A 19,630-nucleotide genomic window follows, 5' to 3' on the forward strand; every position below is an offset into this window, starting at 1 on the left:
GAAATAGAAAGAAATGTGACAGGCTGTTGGGACCAGGTGTTCCCTTTGAAGCTCTGTCATCCGTTATCCTCAAAAAACCTTAAAGATGGAATGCCTGACTGATAGGCCAAACTGAGGAAAGTGGTAATTCTGGTTGTTTGGCAAGAGCAAAGGTCAGTGGTTGAGATTTAATTGTGGTGGGTCACGATCACGTCAAGGAAACAAAGGAAAGTAAAGATGCTACATAGTGCTGAGGAGGAGGAAAATGGCTAAGAACCAGTCCTGTCAACAGCAAAAGGAAAACAAAGAAAGATGGAAATTGATGGAAAAGATTATTTTAGAGCAGTGGATGAAGTGATGAAATTTTCCTGCCAGTGTTCCCACAAAGCGGCACCCCTCTCTCATCTGTCAGTTATGTTTAAAAAAAATAATAACTAGCTGTCCATGAACAGGTTGTTCATGGACAGCAGTGGTATTACCATTAGTTTATATATCAACTGTGAGTCATGCTAAAAACATTCTGTGTATTTATTCGATGCTACTGTAAAATAAGGTACTTCTCTGACTTCAGTGTGGTTTATTTCCAGTTCGGTTAAGGTTGTACACTAAACTGCAGTCATCCTGGACATTGTTTCCTTTTAATCCGTTAAACCATTTCATCTTGGTCACACTGAAAAGAGCAGTGGCTCACCTAACAGAATGTCGGGGCCAGGACAAGACTCATAGAGGCAAACTGGGTCGCAGATTCTGGCCCTTTTTGGTGTAGGCAGCATGTGACTAAGATTACACTGTAGTGCTGGGTCATGCTGTGCCTTCCTACTGTACTGTGTAAATGTGTCTGCTTGTGTGGTGTTGACTTCTGTTTTATTTATAGCTTTATAACATTGATTTTCTGCTAGAAAAAGAAATAAAAGGAATCTGTTTTATAAAGTTGACAGCTACACATGCAGCCGTCTAAATTCCTGTTTGTTCGTTTGATATAATTGATTAAGGTGTGGCTTAAATGGGTAAAACCAGCATGGCAGCCCATATGACTCTTGCGTAACAAATACTGAAAAACATACCCTGCTGTATTAACCTCTTATGTGAATAATTTATTATGTTTAGCATTAGTGGAGCATTGTTTCTGAGCTGTTGTTTTGTCTTAGGATTGTTTTGAAATTGCAACGTCCATACATTTCCCTCACAGAGGAATTTGTTTGTGTATGTCTGCTTACCCTTACAGCTGTTGATTATGATTATTTGCGCTGTTTTACCCTTCTTTTCTTCTGGGTCACATCTGGCTTGATGTAATGAGTTGTAAAATTAAAATGAGGATTCTATGGATCCCCCCCCCCCCCCCCCCCCCCCCCCCCCCCCCCCAAGAAAAAAGATTTTTCTCTAAGGGGGAGGAGGGATGTGTGGATGGAAGTGCCCACTGAAGCCATTTATTGATTTATTGGTGATTGTGTATAAGTGGTTTTTCCTTAGATGCTAGTGTTTGTGTAGTGAAGACCAATTCCTTTAAAATATATCCTAAATATTAAAATGACTGATCTGAGTGAATTTATGTAAAATTGTTTACATAAACATTTTAGAACTTGAAACCTCATCCACAGCCTCAGATTATGTTTGTAGAGGTCCTCTCAGATCCATACTGATCCCTTAAAACCAACCTTATTGTGTCTACATTGTACTTCAAATGATGCTAATACTGGAAATTTTTTATAATACTTGCACCCCACCTGAGGACACCCATATGTGTTAAATTACCTTCACAAATGAGATTATGCAATTAGTTGGTTTTGTCTGTTTTTTAGCAGGATGACTCAATGTTATATACCACTTTGCGTGAAGATTTTACTAGAATTGGGGCTTGGTCAGACTGGGAAGTGATTTAAAATAAACATCACTAACCCTTGAAGTCAATCTGGTTCTAAGATTTTTAGTTTTTCCTTCATGTAGGATTCTGTATAGGGATTGATATTTGTCTCTGTCCTTACCTAGACAGTATAAAACACTATTTGAGGTCTGAGAAGTGCCTATAACCTGCATTCTTTTTAATGGCCACCACTGTGTGATACCTATATTCATCTTTTGCACGGTCTTTGTTCCTGACTCAAAAAGCTGGATCAAATGTCAGTGACAATGGGTAGTACTTGCTTGTACTTGTCAGCCATTGCCTGAGAGTAAGGTATCAAATCAGAACAGGAAAAAATTAGTAAGTACTTCTTGTTTAGTGTGGAGAACCTGGGCAATTTGCTTCATATCTTCACAAATGTACGTAAAATTGGAATAAGAAATATTGTGAGACATTTTCCTGGTAATCTCAGGAGAATATCTGTGGATCCGCATATACTTATGAATTGAGGCACCCAGTTCCTACATGATATGGAGGAAGTTTGGCCTTGGTAGAGATATGTAGTTTGAGTGCTTACCTTGATGAGGGATTTTTTTTTTTTTTTAATAAATTTTTCAGAATTCATTGTTCCCCATTATCCATCCTTTTTTTGTATTGCATATCTGGGGCCAGGTTTCAGCATATAAGTGGAGGAGGAGTAGCGGCAATACTGAGCCTCGCCAGAATGACTAAACTCCTCACCCTATCTTTGAGAGAGAGGCCAATCACCCTTTGGAGAAAGGGTGCTGCTTGTACCTGTGATCTCATTCTTTACCCAAAGCTCGTAAAAATGGATGAACTTAGGGACATAGAATGACTGGTAACTCGACAGCTTCGCTTTTATGGGCAACTCTCTTTATCACAACACACCGGTGTGGCATCACTGCAGATGCAACCTCAATCCATCTGTCAGCATTTATCATGAACAAGACCGTGAGATTCTCTAAGTCTTCCATTTGGAAAACAACTGGTCTTTGACACAAGGTGAAGGTTGGCACTTCATCCATTTCCCTGAAGCATGGCATCAGACTCAGAGGTGGGTAGGAATTCTTATTCCTGCTACTTCACAATCGTCTGCAGGTCACTCTAGTGTGAGCTGGAGGTCTCCACCTGATAAAGCCAATTTAGCCATATCATCTGAACCAATAAGAGATGAGTCTGAGGACACCAAAGTGGTAGCCTTCTGCAGTCGCTCTGTCAGCCTTTCGGTTCACAATTTTTATGGACAGAATCTTTATGATTATCTGTTAGTACAGCTGAAGCAACATTCAACTAGTTTAGCTACAAAATGGCTGTTTTCTCTTAGTATAATGGATTTTGTGCAGGCCCAGCAAAGCAAATTACTTTTATATTCATAACAAACTGTTTTCTGACATTTTATGGAGCATAAGTTTTTTTTTTGTTTTTTTATGCTGCAGACAGTAATGCTAATTCTACTTTTAGCCTCAGCTCCAAAACAAAATGCTATTAGAAATATAATTGAATAAATTTCAAGATAAAAAATGGATTTATCCACAGTTCATCCAGTTTTTGTCACACTTGTGTTAATCATGTGACATTTCCTCAGGCTGACCAGTTTTGTAACTATTGGAACAGAGCAATAACCCACGTCTTGTGTAAGTTTCATAAAAATTTAATGAGCAGCATGACAAATGATGAATGGACTGCTACCGCCATACTAAAGAGGACCTCTATTTACTGTCTGCTTGCTTAATGGGAGTGGTCCATCTGAGTTCAAGCTTTCCACCAGGTCACGTCATGACCCAATATTATATTTAATTTGATGTCATAGAACCCATATGTTGTTAAATACCCAATGTTCTGCCTTAAATTGGCTAAAATAATTTAATGAATCCTATTGACTTGGTTTTTAGAGGAGTCTGTTCGATGAAAGCTGGTTAAGCATTTTTCTGGTTACCTTAATTGTTCATTGTAAGGCTCTTTTATCGACAGGGACACTCTGCTAGCATCCCTGTCTGCAAGGAGACTTATGGTCTTCATAGCTCCTTTTCAAAAAAGCATCTCTTTATCTCTCTGAGCGCATGTGTTACGTGTCCTCCCGTATTACACCACCACGCATCACGTGGCATGCAAAACTTCCTCTGCAAAATGTGTCTGTGTGCTGGGTGTGTTTTTAAATTTCTGTTAATATTAAAAGGTTAAACTTACCAAAGTGATTAGTAATTCCTAAGAAGTGATTAGGTGTGCAACAGAAAATGCATCACCGTTTGTAAGTCTGTCATTTTTAGGAGGAACTGATGATTATGAAACTGTACTACTTATGTATTTAGCACTTTTCACAGACATATGTCACAAAGTGCTTCACAAGAAAGGTAATAAAACACAATACAGTCATAAATGCATAATAAAAACCCTGGCCTAATTAAAAGCTTTTTGAAGGTCTCCACCGAGTCCAGACACTGTAGAAATTGAGGAAGTGCATTCCACAGACTGGGTGCAACAGCTTGGAAAGATTGGCCCCCTCGAGTTCTGAAACGAGTGTGGGGGACCACTAAAAGGTTTAGTGACAAGTTACAGCTCTGATGGTTTTAGTCTTAATGGTGAAATTGTAGACAAATTATGTTTAAACTCTAATGAAATAGGTTGTTGAAGACCTGAGATTAGGTTGATTAGATGATCATCATTCTTGTAAATGCTATAACAAATAGAAATTTTAACTCAAACTCAAGCAGCATGAATTTTGACAACATTTCACACAAATGTCTAATAGAGTAAAAGTAATGTAGTGATAACGCTTCATGTGTGGAAGCTGCCAAAATGCTCAGAACAGCAGCGTTGCATCGGTGCAGATTTCAACACACAGTTTGAGTTTTGCCTTTCTCATGATTGTATTTCAGTTGCTTCATTTGCTTATGGCAATAAGACTAGAGAAAATCAGAGGGTTAGTTAATTGCTCTCAGTCAAAATTTCAACAGCACAACTTTTAATAAGTTGATGCTTGTTTGTGGATATATTTTTCCTTATTTGTTTCCCTGAGCGTATACTTTTTTTTTTTTTTTTTTTTTTTGGTGCTTTCAATCACAAGACAGATTTTACATTTTATCCTTTTATCAGAAAAAAATGCTCAATTGAGTTTAAGTTTAAAAAAACCCAAACCAAAACAAAAAAAACCTTGGCCAAAAAATCAACTTGGTCAGGGTTGGAAAAAGTTGCTATTTTTATGGCTAATTTTTCTTTGTTGCCAGCGTGATGCATCCCTGCTGAAGAAACTAGATTACGCACGTTAAACATATTCATGTAGGTGCATATTCCTGAGTTGAATATTTTGAATTTGGGCTCAATAAAGCCTGGATTTTACTGTTGGTCCTTTTTTATTTATTTATTTATTTACTTCTATTTTTAGCTCCAACCGTTGCTTTCACAGCTGATGTTCACACGGAAATTTAAAAATATGCTGGCTGCTGATGTGTCAACAGTGTGCTTAGATGTAGACTGTACAGATGGCTGTGCACTTGCATCACTCAGAGGGTTCCCGTTTGCAGGAAGAGTACTACTCTCACATGGAGCATAAAAAAAATATATCTCAAAAGATTAAAAGCACTCTGTGCCCGTCAATTGAGTTGACATCCTCCACGAATTATACGAATTGTGAAAAAGTTCATGTTGTACAAAAGCAGCCCTGTGACAATTTGTGTTTATATTTGATTACAGAATGATTGTAAGCGTTCTTTGGGTTTGGTGCTGTGTCTTTACATACAGCTGATTTTTTTTTCTCCAATATTTATACATTTTGCAGACAATGAAAATGAGTTTGACCTCATTATCCAACCTATGCAGACTGCACCCACCTGCTAATTCATAACCCAGATTTGCACATTTTTAAATGTGTCAGGCCACAGCCAGTTTTTTTTTCATCTTTTTTTTTTTGTTGTTGTTGTAAAGTGTTGTAATGAACTTCAGTTACATTTTCTTTGCGATGACCCACTTTTATTGAAATTGTATAACTTTCTGTAAAAACCCAGGTCATGCATTTTTATTTATTTTTTCAAAGCTGATTATGAAACTGTACAGTTGGCCAAACTAAGGTAATTGGTCCCTACTGTTATGAGCAGGTGAAACTGGTTGTCCTACTGTGAGGTCCAGCAAGACTCTGGCTCAAGTAGACTTAAAGGATTGCATCACCTTTTAAGCAACAAGGGATGCATTTAGTTTTTAATCGCTGCAGGGCTTGGTGGGAAAAATGCCTGAGGCTGTAGGAGGTGGAATGACCTATAAGCAAAGTGTACTGTTACAGTAACAAATCTGTTCATATGCTGCTGGTGGCATGCTGTGTGGGTGTAGGTGATGCTTTGAGAACAGGATGAAAATGCAATTAAATGGGGAACATCTCCTGATCTAAATGTTATTGTCTGTCCTGCTTGTTGGTTTGTTTTTAACTGGTGAATCCAAATTAACCCACTTCCCTTACAATTCTCATGAACAGGGAAATTAGAAACACTTTTTTTCCTTTTTTTTTTTTCTCACTTCCTCATCAGCTGAAAGTTTACAGCAACTTGAAATAGTGGTGTTCTCCGTGAGGTTACTATCTGCTTGAATAGAGGAAAAAAGAAGAGGTAATCATATTTTAGACCAGAAAAAACCCACAAAACTACATACAACACACAAAAAGAGCGAGTCATCTATATGACAGGAAGTATCCCAGCAGCCTCTGGGTAACTTGAGGTCTGATGAGGCGAGTGTTAACAGCTGAAGAGCCATGCTGGTGTAGCATGAAATGCCCTGCTCCCCTGTCGCACCAAGAGATAAAAGTAAAAAGGTAAGCTCACTGCGCTTCCTGAACCAGCAAACAGGTCCAGGTTTCAAACGAAACCTGAAATGCTTTTGTTTGAAACACTTACCTTTGTAACACTTACCTTTCATCATGTGTTAATTTTTGTGGTTGTCAGTTGAGGGTTTTTTTCCAATTTTGTGACTCATCAAACTCTGATCATCAGTCAAACCTGCTTATTAAACGCACTGTTTATGTTGATCAGTTTTGGAGTATTTACAGCCATGTTGTCCTTGTTACTCTACTGTTGAGGGATCTCTGTGTCTACTAAACTCTGGTTAACTTGCTGCCAGTGGAGCAATGTAAACATGTCCTTGCAGTCTCTTTGCAGTCCTCACCCCCTCCCTCATAGTGAAATCAGAACTGTTCACGTGTACCCTGTCATGTAAGGTTTTGCCTGGCACCTCATTGCCTCATGACCACATGCGTGCATATTTTGTAAGTAGTGAACGCTCTAGAACATGTGGTGAACAAAACCAGTAATCAAACCTTTGCTGGAGCATTTTTGCTTTAGAAATGCACTGTAGCAATTAGGGTTAGGCATTTCAAGCAAAAGAATTTGTACTATACATGGAATTTTAAATGGGACCTATTTGGGTGTTCAGGCATTGGTCTCCAATGCTTGGAAGCTAAATCCATCTTTTTATAAAATTTCAGGTTAAAATAAGAAATTGTGATTCACTCAAACTCATAATGTAAAGAAAGAATGGCAGTAGCCTCTGTTCAGCCTCTGTTTATCTATCTTACACACTCGACCAGTCAACAAAAAAGTTAAAAATAAAAAAATGTCTCTTCCAGCGAACATTAAAAAAAAACCTCAGGCGTAAAGTTAAGTCTTTTGTGTGATTTGGTGCATCTCGAATGAATGAATGAATGAATGAATGAATTATTCAGAAAGTAGCTATATTAATACTGAAACAAACAAAAGAAGGTAAAATATTCCCTCCAAACAAAGTTTTATAAATTCTTTGACAGGAAAAGCCGCATGTTTATCAGGTTTTAGCAGTGTGTGGAGGTGGTTAACAATATTACCAGCGGTGTTGAAGACGCGTTCTGAAGGTGTGCTTGTGGCTGGTATACACAGATATTTCCGTGCCATGTGTGACATCAGTGGGAAACGTTCTTCATGCATTTTCCACAAAGCCAGTGTATCATCTTCTCCATCTACGACCTCCTCGCTGAGGTATCAGTCCATTTCTGTCTGCACCTTCTCCTCCAGTGTGCAATTTGGCAATTAGTTCATCCTTGTTTGGACTTCTTCTGTGTTCTAAATGCTCAAATCAGTCCATGCATGATTATATTGCTCCGGCCATCAAAAAGTCTGCACATTTTCGAATATATCGACTATCGTCGGTTATTGGACTGACGATTGTCGGTTGGAATATTTTTACATATTGCCCAACTTTAATTGTTATTTCCTCCTGCACACTTTTGCCTACTACTACCATCTGCCATGATCTTTTCAACATTGCAGGGCAACTTAGGCAAACAGCACAAATGTAGCTAAGATGGTTCTACATCATAGCCTCTTCAATATAAAACCTGTTGTTGTTTAACAAAATAATAAAGCTACAATGGAGCCTCTACAATCATACAGTTAAGCTCTGCTTGTCAGACCTGTTGATAAGGAAACTAGATTTGTAGCAACACATGACATCTAAAGACTCACGGTCCCCGTGTACTCACTCTTGTACACTCTGCTCCATGCGTCTCATACATATGCAAAGCATGGACAAGACAGGTAAACTTAAGATGGCATTATTCAAGTTGACACGCACTTCCTTTACTGTGTTATAAAAAGATACAAATGCATGTTCATTTTAAATTTAATCTGCTGGACAAGTGAGGCACAGTTGTATATACAAATTAAAGTAGTCCCCTGTTCTTTATCTTCATATACATAACTAACTTTAAATAATAAAGCATGAAAATATATATATATTTTTTTTTTTAATGGAAGGAACTTGTAAGTATCCAGTTCTGATGAGTAGAGGTGAGTTTTTAAGTGTGTAAAAGACCTAAAAACTAAAGCGCTCTGGGTGCTTGAGTAGCAAAGGGCTATACAAGAACCAGTCCATTTACCAAGTCAGAAAGACTTTGAACTTAAACTTCATTTTCTTCACTTTAAAATTTTTTGCAGCTTTATTTTTCCTGGTACCAGATACTTTCACAGCAGCTTAAGTTTGACATGATAATGACATTTTTTTTTTTTCTTTATTAAGCTTGAGAAACGGTGGAGCTTTGCAGCGTTGTACATGACTGTACATTTTGCATTGTGAAACTTTGGATTCATGATAACATGACAACTACAAAAGACGTTCTTGCGCTTCACATTGCAGGAAGATTACAAAACCAGACAAACAGCATTTACATTTAATAGATCATATTTTTATAGATTAAAGCAAAAAAGAGTTTCTTAAATTTAACTTCCACATTCTCAAATACAGGACTTTTAATTCTATTAATTCCATTTATTCACATTTGTTTTTTCCCAATCCCATTGGGCAATGAATAGTAGTTTCCAGTTACAGTCCTTATTATGTCTGCTGGCTGTCTTACAGTTGTGGAAATTTTTTCTACTGTGCACCTCCTGTGGTTTTGTTTTCTCTGATTCTGATAGCTTCCTCCAGTATGTAATGCATTTTAAAAACAAAACCTACTGAAGTAGTTACAAGATGTTAAGTAACAAGACTCTGACAACAAAATGCAGATGGGAATATGCGATCATTGCTTGTTTTTCTTTTCTTTTTTTAATAGTTTTTCAGAGAAGGCTTCTTTAGCTTCATTGTTTCATTAGGAGAAAATACGATCAGCTTTGAGGAGATATAACTCTTGTTTTCATTAGCACCTCCCCAGACATGGATTAGAATACACAAAAAAATAACAGAAGTACAGTGCTACTGTTGTCCTTCAACCCACCAGTGCTCACGGAAGGAAATGACAATTAAAAAATAAAAGACTGGCCGATATTGCGTAATAGGATCACAGGAAAAAAATAAAAGGTGTCTCCTTTAATGAGCTAGAGAGTTTACATTGGTACATTTTTTTTTTTTAATTGTATTTAATTTTTTATTTTTTTTTTATGCTGGGGGAAAGTGGATTGCGGTGAACTTGAAATCTTGTTTCCTTCTAAATGGTTGTTTCAAAGACAGGAACAAGTCTGCAACCACTTGCAGGAGAATTCACATTAGGCAAGTTCATATAAACTACTTTCAGAGTCAGATTTAAAAAAAAAAAAAATCCCTAAATAGTAATTGTTGCAGGACTGCAATTTAAGTGCCAAATAACACAGGTAAGCAATCGGCTCGTTGCAAATGAGCTGCACTCAACAGCACAGACTGACTCAGATTGACTGGACCGTGTTGGAAATCTGTATACATTTTTATTTTTTTTTTTAAATTGGATGAATATTATTTGAAAACCTTTGCCAGTCTGTAATAGTTCAATTAAAGTCTTATGTTTGTTTTTTTGTGTTTCAAACATCTGAAGTCATGCTTTTCTATGAAGTTTATTCAGTTGGTATTTTTAGGAAAAGGGGTTGCTACTTTAAACTGTAATTGTAAAAGCAGCAGTTTTAAGCATTAGTTTAGTGCTTGCTGCTGAACTAAAGACTGAACTGAACTATGCAGTCCTGCAGCAGGCATAATGTCGTCTAGACTTTGAGCCCCAGATTAACATCTGGAGGGGATGGTCCTCATACACATGTGCATGCTGTCACATAAATTGGAGATGAAAGCGCCAACACAAACATCTGGTGTGGAAACGAACAACATGGCACAGGCCTGCAGTGGATCTGCAGATCGAGTTACCATGGTTATAGATCCTTCAAATGTCCAGCAGCTTGTGTATTTTGGGATGATTTAAAATAACCACAACAGTTGTCTTTGTTCCCTCTTGTCTCACTCTTTCTTCGCTGCTTTCCCATCTCTCTAATATCGTCTCTCTTACAAACATGAATACTTTCCCTGTTTTTGTCCTGTTATGTTTGCTTTTACATAATGTGACATTTCATGATTATAAAACTGCAGATTTTGATTTTGTTGTGTAATGGCATATACTCAGTTTCAGTTCTCTCCTCTCTCGCTCCAGTTCCCCATGTTTTTGTGGTGGGGGTGGGATGAGGGAACGACACAGATTTCCGATCATCACCGGCAGACAGGCTACTGGGATACTTTCTATTCTATTCCACATCTCAGAGATGATTCACAGCACTGAGAGAGTCATAGGCTAGGCAGCACTGAGCTTAATTAAGTGCCATCATTTCTTGTGTTGTATGTAGTATTCATTGCTTAGATTAATAACTCATCATGTGACAATATTAAGGGACAGTGGTTTAGTATGATGTTCTTATTTTTGTAGTTATGGCAGGGATTTCTGTGATAACACTGAGCTAATATTTTGCATAGAGGAAATTTGTCTTGCCCACAGATTTTAAACAGAGCCAAACAAAATCACTAGTAGCTTTTAGTAAAATTATTTAATGGAACACTTTGCTTATCACATGGCAGGAAAATGCACAGATATGAGAATCACTGCCTTATTGATTATGCTTACTTGAGTAGTCTCCCCTTGGAAGGCTGATGCTGATACAGGAAAAACACTCTTCATTAGACATATGTTCTGTTTTGAGCCAATGAGTATTCTAGCCCATTTTTCAAAAAATCTCTGTAAACTTTAGGTATGATTATGTGGGGAAAATCCCGTTAGATTGTCAGTTTCTGAAATATTAAGATCAGCCTGTCTGGCACGAACAAGCGTGCAACGTCCAAAACCACTTATGCAACTCACCATTGTGATGTTCATTCTAAACTTCAGCAAGTCGTCTTGACGACGTGTACATGCCTAAATGCAATGAGTTGCTGTAATGTGATTGGTGGATTAGATATTTGATAACAAACAGTTGAACAGGTTTACCTAACAAAATGTTGATAAATAATTGAGTGTAAGTGTCTAGTGAAGATTTAAACTTGGTAATAATTAGCAAGAGAAAAAATAAAGGCAGAGCTGCAGGGTAAAGAGTGTTAAAGGAGCTGAATGAATTGCTTTTGCGAAGTTTATTGTTGAGCCTTCCTGTCATGTTAAGTCACAGCCTAAAGTAGAGGTAAAAATTAAGAAGCAAATTATCGAATCCATCATCATATGCCTCAAAGATTGGCAGTGATAAAAGGAACTGATAATGGTGACAAATGGTTGTATGATGCAAAACAATTACTTCAAGCTCCTGATGGGAACACTTGACTCACATGTAAGATTTATTTATTTTTATTTCTCTCCTGTAGTGTTTCTATTCTGTGCTCACTCGTATAAAACTGTTTTATTCACAATGGAAACCTTTCTTTGTTTTCACAGGAATAAGGTAATTAATAGATAATTAGACTTATAAGCGGAGTTAAAAATGGCCTCAGTATCAGAAACAAATTGATATCCATCCATAATTTCAAGTGCGATTCAAGTGTTTAAGTAGAAGGCCTCCACAATAACAAATGCCCACCATTAATGAAATCTAAGCCCCTGGTTAAAAATTGATGACTCTGAAATGAAAATCAACATGCCAAGAAGAATGAGGAGTGCTGCCACATTTGGTGATATTGTCTTTCAGTTATTACCTATAAGAATAACAGAATTACTTGCCTTATTGTCTCTGTACGACTTAGATCTTTTTGAGTCATTTAGCAGAGGCGATAGAGATTTTTGTTCTACAATTTAAATTACAATCTGGTCCTAACTCTTTAAAACTTGTCTGACTAGTTTGAGATGGCTTTTACATGCAATTATGAGTGTGCTTAAAGTGTCTTTAAAGTTCAGCTGGGCCCTCACTTTTCTCATAAGACCAATTTAAGGTGCTTAAGACATGCACTTGTTGAAGAGCCAGAAGGCTTGCAATACTCTACAGCTCTTGCCGCCTTCCTGAAACCATGTTTCAGCTGAGAGTCTGAATTACAATCGGCACATCAGTCACACGGTAATAACTCTTGCTTGTGATTAAATGCTATCTGTCAAATTAACTTATGTCTCACCTCCCTCCTCCTCCTTATCCTTGACCCTTTTGTGTCTCTCTGTGCTTCCTCCCCCTCTTCTCTCCCCCCCCCCCCCCCCCCCCCCCCCCCCCCTCCCCTCACGTCCTCTCTTATACTGCCTCCTCCTTTCCCCTTCTCTTGCTCCTTCCACACAGATGCTCCCAACCGCCCAGCTTGGCAGGAGTGATGGGATGTGTCATCTAGGTATTACAACTATCCCAACATCTTACACTGCAAGCAGGAATATGACTGGGTGGGAGAGGATATTTTGGGAGGGCTTTAGGTTGAAAATGTCAAAAACTGAAAAATGCAACAAAATCCAACACAGACGATGAGCCGCAACAAAAATGGGATTCGCAAGCAACGTGGACAGCTGCTGACATTTGATAACAGTTTAAAGATTAAAAATGTAAGCATGTAGTTTTTCGTAGAGCAAATGGTTGGAAAACTATATCTGGCTTCAGTAAACTGAGACCAGTATCACAATATGAGTGTCTGCATCTTTCCGTACCATGATACTCCTGCAGAGCTGTTAAAACGTATTAGAATTCCAGATCATTCAGTAACGAGCAAACGGGAAATGCATCAAAATAATTGTTTTAGTTCATACTCCAGTCAAGATCTAGTGATCAGAAATGATTTAACTTTAAAAAAATAATGTGGTACTTGATATTAAAATGTCTTTGAAAATCTTAACATATGCAAAATACAAATTTGAGGTTTTCTTTTCCGAGTGTAGCCATTTAGAAATATACAAAAGGCAGTCACCAGGATGCTCATGCCAGTAGTACTGTCTTCTAGATAGCGATGAGATGGAAAAGTACAAGTTCAATGAAAATTTGCTTTCCAGCCATCATTTTTGAGACCAAAGTGGTACTGAAGAGTCTATTAAACATATTTTGTGTAGAAAGTGGGGATAAAGGCCGTGGAAAAGGATGAAAGGTCTAGTCAAACATTCTTGATTAAGCGACACGTATACCTTAGCTTGTGACAGATGTCAGCGAGGACTGGTTTCTTTAAAAGTGCAGTTAGAGGGATCAACCAAGCCATAAAAAAAACCTTTGGTTTCTAGTAATTATAGCATGTCTCTCCTCCTTAACAGTGACAAATACAGCTGCAGTCATGCAATATCACTTCACTGAAGTTTAAAAAGCTGTAACAAACTACAAAAATAACAACTTGTGACATAAACCACACTTACAAAAAGTGCTGGTGGGTATATTTTCTTTCCTGTGTGGAGATCTTCACTTCCTGCATTGGCAATCATTTATCAGAGTATTTATCAGATGTATACAGCAGTTTTCACTCAGTGAGAATTTGTCCGTGTGCTCATTAATACAGCTGTCCTAATGAACGTCACTATTATTATTTTTGTTCAGTTATTTAGACGTGTAAATATGCATCTGGAGTTTGTTTCTAGTTTATCACATTGGAAACCTATGCTTACATCTGTGTACATCTGGGACATTTATGTAATTTCTATATGTTTGCGTGCGTTATTGTCACAACAAGACAGTTCATGCATATTAATTAAAATTCTACACAGGCAGGAGCACCACACCAGGGACATGTGAATACATGAACACCTGGCTTTTGGATGATAGGTCACATGTAAAATACTCGCAGCATTTTATCCTCTAAGGATGTGTCAGTTGACCACAAAAGGCACAGTTTAAATTTGTAAACCAGTTTAGGCATAAACAAAAAGAGATCAAAACAGAAATGACATTGATTTAAAAAAAATAGTACGTCTTATGCACCATGCCTGCTAAAACTCCTTCTCTTTCTGCCTCCTGCATCATCGCACAGTGATCTTTGTTCCTGTTGTTATCAAATACTATTTTTCTTTTAATGGGCTCTCCTCTTTGTGCCTTTTTTTTGTTTGTCAAAGACCTGTTTGCAGCATGGATTACTGATTGACATGTATCCCTTGTTAGTTCACAAGTTATCTGGTTATTGATAATTTGTGCAGGCTGTTTTGATTAAGGCAGATTAAGATGGCCGTTTTCTTAATATAGTGAAAAATGATCTGTATAATGACCAGAGCGGTGTTTCTTGGGTTGTTTTTGTTTGACTAACAAAACATTAAGGTATTATATAATCAAGACTTGGTTAACTTTTCACATATGAATGTAAAAGCAAGCAAAAAAAACAAAACAAAGTGAATTGTAGGAAAAAAATATTCTGTCAACTAGACAGAAAACCTATCACACTGATAAACTTTCTGTTAGATCCACAAAGTTCAAAAGGAGTAATATTTGTGTCTTCTGGATTTTTAAAAAGTAGCTTTGGACCTGGAATTACTTTCAAAATCCATAAATGTAGTAGTGGCATAAAGTTGCATGTGAACAGTTACATGCTGATTTCTAGACCTGTGAGTAGTTTTCACTTCCCAAATTTTCTGTGAACTCTCTATCAGGATGTAAACAGATTATATAGCTCCAATAAGCGGATCTTACTTAATTAGAACTATGTCATAATTATTTCTTGTGCTTTTACAAAACTTCTTAACTTTGTCTTGGTTCTTCAAAAGACACCAGGTATCAATAATGCAGATCTTGAAGTGAAAAAGCAATATCTTAGCTAGTTAAATATGTATTGAACAATGGCTCATGATCCCTTAATGAACAGTTCAATTTAATTGTGTTTATGCTGTTGCTTTATTATTGTGAATCACACTAAGAATAAAAAAAAACAAAGTCTGAGAATTTAATATATTCCACCAGAAATTTTGACCCATCATCCCCTGCAGTGCCCTGATTTTATCACAGGAATGTTGCCCTTGTAAATAAATCAAATATTAATCCCTCCTTATCTGTCTCATTTTCTAAGCAGAAGAGGCACTCCTAGACGATGTAATCACCCTGAAGGATTCATCTGAAACCACACCACAACAAGACCAAGGAGTAACAGAGAACGAGAAAGAAGACGAAGACACAAGCATGGGCGTGGGGAAGAACACCACCTCCAAATCGATGGACAGCAGCAGTGAAGCAGGAAAATATGAAGAGGAGTGCAAACATGGGGCAAATTTCTACCCAATTCCGGTACATACAACCATAAATAAAATGTTCCCACAGAGACCACAGCCACACCTAAAGCATGCTTGTATAATGAAGACAAAGACAGGGGTTTGCACATAGTTGGGATTGTCCTACATCTCCTCACATTACTCTTTTCTGACTCACGCAATCATATTTGGCATTGCTTTTTGCCTGGAATGTGTTGGAGCAGACAGTCGCACACGAACCTCTTACTTCATGGTCACTTAATGCATGCTGCAGCCAATACTTTTTCCATCCGTTTCCTCTGTTTGTCCTCTTGGCACCAGGCCGCTGCCTTATGTAGGTCAGTGGGCAAAATCACAACAGAGACATTTATCAAATCTGATTTCCTCCACACAAATATGCTTGTTAATTCTTATAGCTCCATTAAATTAAAACATAGCATGTTTTAAGAGATTCTTTTTCATACGTGTTTTACTTCTTGCAGGAGATTTGCCCATGTTCTGTGCTGACAAGAGAAGCTATTATGCTCCTTTTAAGTTTATATTTTTGGTCTACTAGAATTGCGTTGCATGATTCAAAGATTAAAATAATTCTTATTTATCTTACACTCTATCTTACTGAAGCCCTTAATAAAAGCCATTTGGGATTCTTTAACACTAAGCCAACTGATTGACTGCCCCTTACAATTAGGAGAGTGTGGACTGTTGTGCTCAGTCAGGTCTGTGCAGCAGAGATAACCATCTTCCAGATATCTGCAGTTGCTAATCCTGCACAGCCAAGAGAACGAAACTGTCGAAATCAGAGCGTTTAGAATAGTATGAAGTATGAACTTTTGCCTTGAGATGAATACTTGCACATACACTGTCTTTTAGACCCTGTTTCTTCTAGACTACTTAAAGAACACCTACCGTTAATTAATGCTTCATCTTAAATATGACCAACTTTTATTAGTGAAAATTACAAATGATTTTCTTATGGCCACTTCTCACAGTAAGGTTTATTATAGAGTTACCACCTGTATCTGGTTTTGGACCAGGGTAGATCCTCGACATGCGCAGGGATCAGGTCATGAGGTCTGGGGACTGGCCAAGATCCCCTTGAGGCGTCTTAAGACTGGAGAGGAGAGAGACATTTGGACTACCTATATGTTAGCATGTTGGTCCCATAACAAGGCCCCAGGTAACAGAAGGACTGACTATTTATAATTATCATCATCTTTATTTATAAAGCACTTTAAAACAACCACAGCTGACGTAAAGTGCTGTACATTGGAACTAAATCATAAAATTACATAAGATATAAATATAAGTAAAATAATTTGTAACTTGTAAGAAACCCCATGTGCTCTCCATTATTTGCACAGCTTTGCAGATTAAGTTTCACATACAGCACGAGTTAAAAATGAACCCAGCCTGTCCTACATGCAATATAAAATGACTGTTTACAGTTAACAATATCCATATTGTTTCCATACAGTCTAAAAGTGTTCACATTGAATAAGGTACTTTTTCATTTTAGAAAAAGTCTTAGTTGTATTAGCAGAATCTTTTTTCCCCTAAAGCAACTCTAATTTGGCACTTCTCCAGAATATTTCCATATAATGAAAAAATTAAAAACAAAACAAAAAACACACAAAAAAGAACCTGAAATTTCCTTCAGGAACTGGTGAAGATTTAAATAGTGCTAGCAAACATCCTTTCATGTCCTAAAAGAGGGGGGAAAACATGAAATTAATTTTCATGTGGCTTCTTAATACCCTTAAATGTTTAAATAATCAGGTGACACAGGTTAAGCAAGGTATAAACTACGATAAATCCTCCCATAGAGCTTTGAGGGTGACCATGGAGCCAGCTGGTTTCCTGTTAGAAACTTAGATAAGCTTTGTTCCCTCTTTAAAAGAATTTTCTCTGGAGGCATTTACTGAAGCTGTTCAGTGGAACACAAAGGGAAATAAAACATGAGCCTGACATTTTGTGTGCATTTAATTGTCCTGGTGATCTGACATGTTTCCCTGATAACCTTCAATATCCACTCCACCGCTCAGAGTTTAATCTGGAGGCCTATGCATGCCATATGTTTGCATGTGAGGACTGTAGAGTAAAAACTCTGGGTTTGGTGGGCACATTTGCATACACTCCTGACTATGCAAACTACTGCTTTCTCTCCTCCTCGTTGCTGATTGTTCTTAACCTAAATGCTGTGACAAATGCAGCAAAGCCGCACTCTCGTACATAAACCTCAAATGCATATTCAATTATTGAAATTTGTTTGAATGGTTACAAGTTTGCATACTGTAGGAAGCACATGTCCATGTCCAGGGGACATAAGTGCATCCGGCCTTCCACACTGCGTAACATATAGACTGGCGCACACACACAAATATTGACATTGCTTCAGCTTGCATGTTGGCACGCTGACAAAACCTACATTGAAAGCGAAAGGTATGAGCATTGCGCCAAACCTGCTTTTGAGAAACTGTGATTTTTGTTTTTTCCTGCATGCTCTGGCAAATTGGGATAGTAAAATGTTGACGTGAAACTCTTTGTATTTGTTTAGGTGGTGGTAAATGGAGTCAGCGGCGCCAGTGGTGACCAGGACACTGAGAACACAGAGCTGATGGCCATCTACACTAAAGATAATCAAGGAGGCGAAAAGGTAACTTAGGAGTAAAAACCGTCAAAGTGAATTCCTCATGAGTTTTTGTAGTCATCTTAAAGGATGTTTTTGAAAGAGCCAAGTCACTATTTTGGCACAATGACTCAAAAAGCGTACTCATAAAGTGCTTTTGTTGACTCTGTGGGGTTTTTTTGGGGGGTTTTTTTTTTTTTTTTTTTTGTTAGCAGCGCTCAGCAAAACAATTTCAGTGATTTCCTTTTTTCCCCCCAACTCATCTTTCACCTACATACTTGAGATTGTTATCAAAGACTGATTTATTAATAATAAAGCAAACAGCCCTCAATGCTCCACTGGTCTAAAGACCTAGTGATGTCTCTGTGATGTGTAGCAAAGTTTGCTTTGTTTCTTTAAAAATCACATCCAGTAAGTTTTAATAGATGCTTTTCACCTTTTGTTTTGAGACAACAAAAATAAGTAAGCAAAGTTTTTATCTATTCTAAAAATGCTGACCTTAAATGTTATTGAAAAGGGGTATGCAAATCTTAAAGAAGTTTTTATTTCTCTAAAATGTTCTTCCCATAAAAGGCTGAATTTGCACTGATGCCGTAGCTACAGGATGTAGATCAGGGAATGTATACCCATGTCTTACATTGTTTATAAAAACAAGCCAAAGTGAGCTATGACCTCCATTTTTTTTTAACAGTAAGTGGCAATCATGAAGCTTAAAACCTGTAATTATGATAAGTATCCATTCATGGGTTTTCCCTGAAAACAAAAGCCATATCATTATAAGTAAAACCCTTTCATGTGATTCACTATTTATAGTATAAACTTCTGCTGTAAACATGCTGTTGTTTTCAATTCTAATCTCCAAAGTAGAAGTTAGAAAAATTATGTTTTGTTGTTCTGTTTTCCTGGTTTATTTTTGTTTACATAAAAACTTTAACCTCATTGTAGTACAGAAAGATGCTGATGAGATATTTAGTAGAAAAGACCAACTCATCAGAATGACTCCTTATCTTCCTCTGTGGTTCTCTGCTCTCAATGTCACCATGACACTGCACTTTTCTGTAAGACAGAAATTTACCTCTGGTATTTTTCCATTCATAAAATTCCACAGATCGGCTCAGACATGTTCCACTGACGTAACATTATTTTCCAGTACATGTCATATAGCATGCATGTAAAGAGAAGTGTAGATTAACAGGATACAGTTTCTTTGTGTTTCATTGTCTGTGTAGAGCTCTGTCTGAGACATTTAACAGAGCTCTCCTCAGATCTGCTCTGACACGTTTCTCTTGCACTAACACAACATGTGGCAGCTATTTTCCTGTACATCCTA

General features: G+C 37.5%; 1 protein-coding gene across 9 annotated transcripts in view; it reads left to right on the forward strand.

Moving 5' to 3' along the window:
* Positions 1 to 19,630, forward strand: part of slc23a2 (solute carrier family 23 member 2) — a 37,833-nt gene that overhangs the window by 2,950 nt on the left and 15,253 nt on the right. For 3 of the 9 annotated variants that reach the window (XM_080893382.1, XM_080893381.1, XM_080893379.1), the window contains exons 2-4: positions 12,820 to 12,868; positions 15,497 to 15,711; positions 18,229 to 18,327. In XM_080893382.1, coding sequence (XP_080749508.1) covers positions 12,820 to 12,868; positions 15,497 to 15,711; positions 18,229 to 18,327 — 363 coding nt within the window. The remainder of the gene's footprint in view (positions 1 to 12,819; positions 12,869 to 15,496; positions 15,712 to 18,228; positions 18,328 to 19,630) is intronic. The other 6 variants (XM_080893384.1, XM_080893383.1, XM_080893380.1 and 3 more) reach the window with 3 other exon arrangements.

The sequence above is a fragment of the Rhamphochromis sp. 'chilingali' genome (assembly GCF_963969265.1).
Source record: "Rhamphochromis sp. 'chilingali' genome assembly, chromosome: 10".
Lineage (NCBI taxonomy): Eukaryota > Metazoa > Chordata > Actinopteri > Cichliformes > Cichlidae > Rhamphochromis > Rhamphochromis sp. 'chilingali'.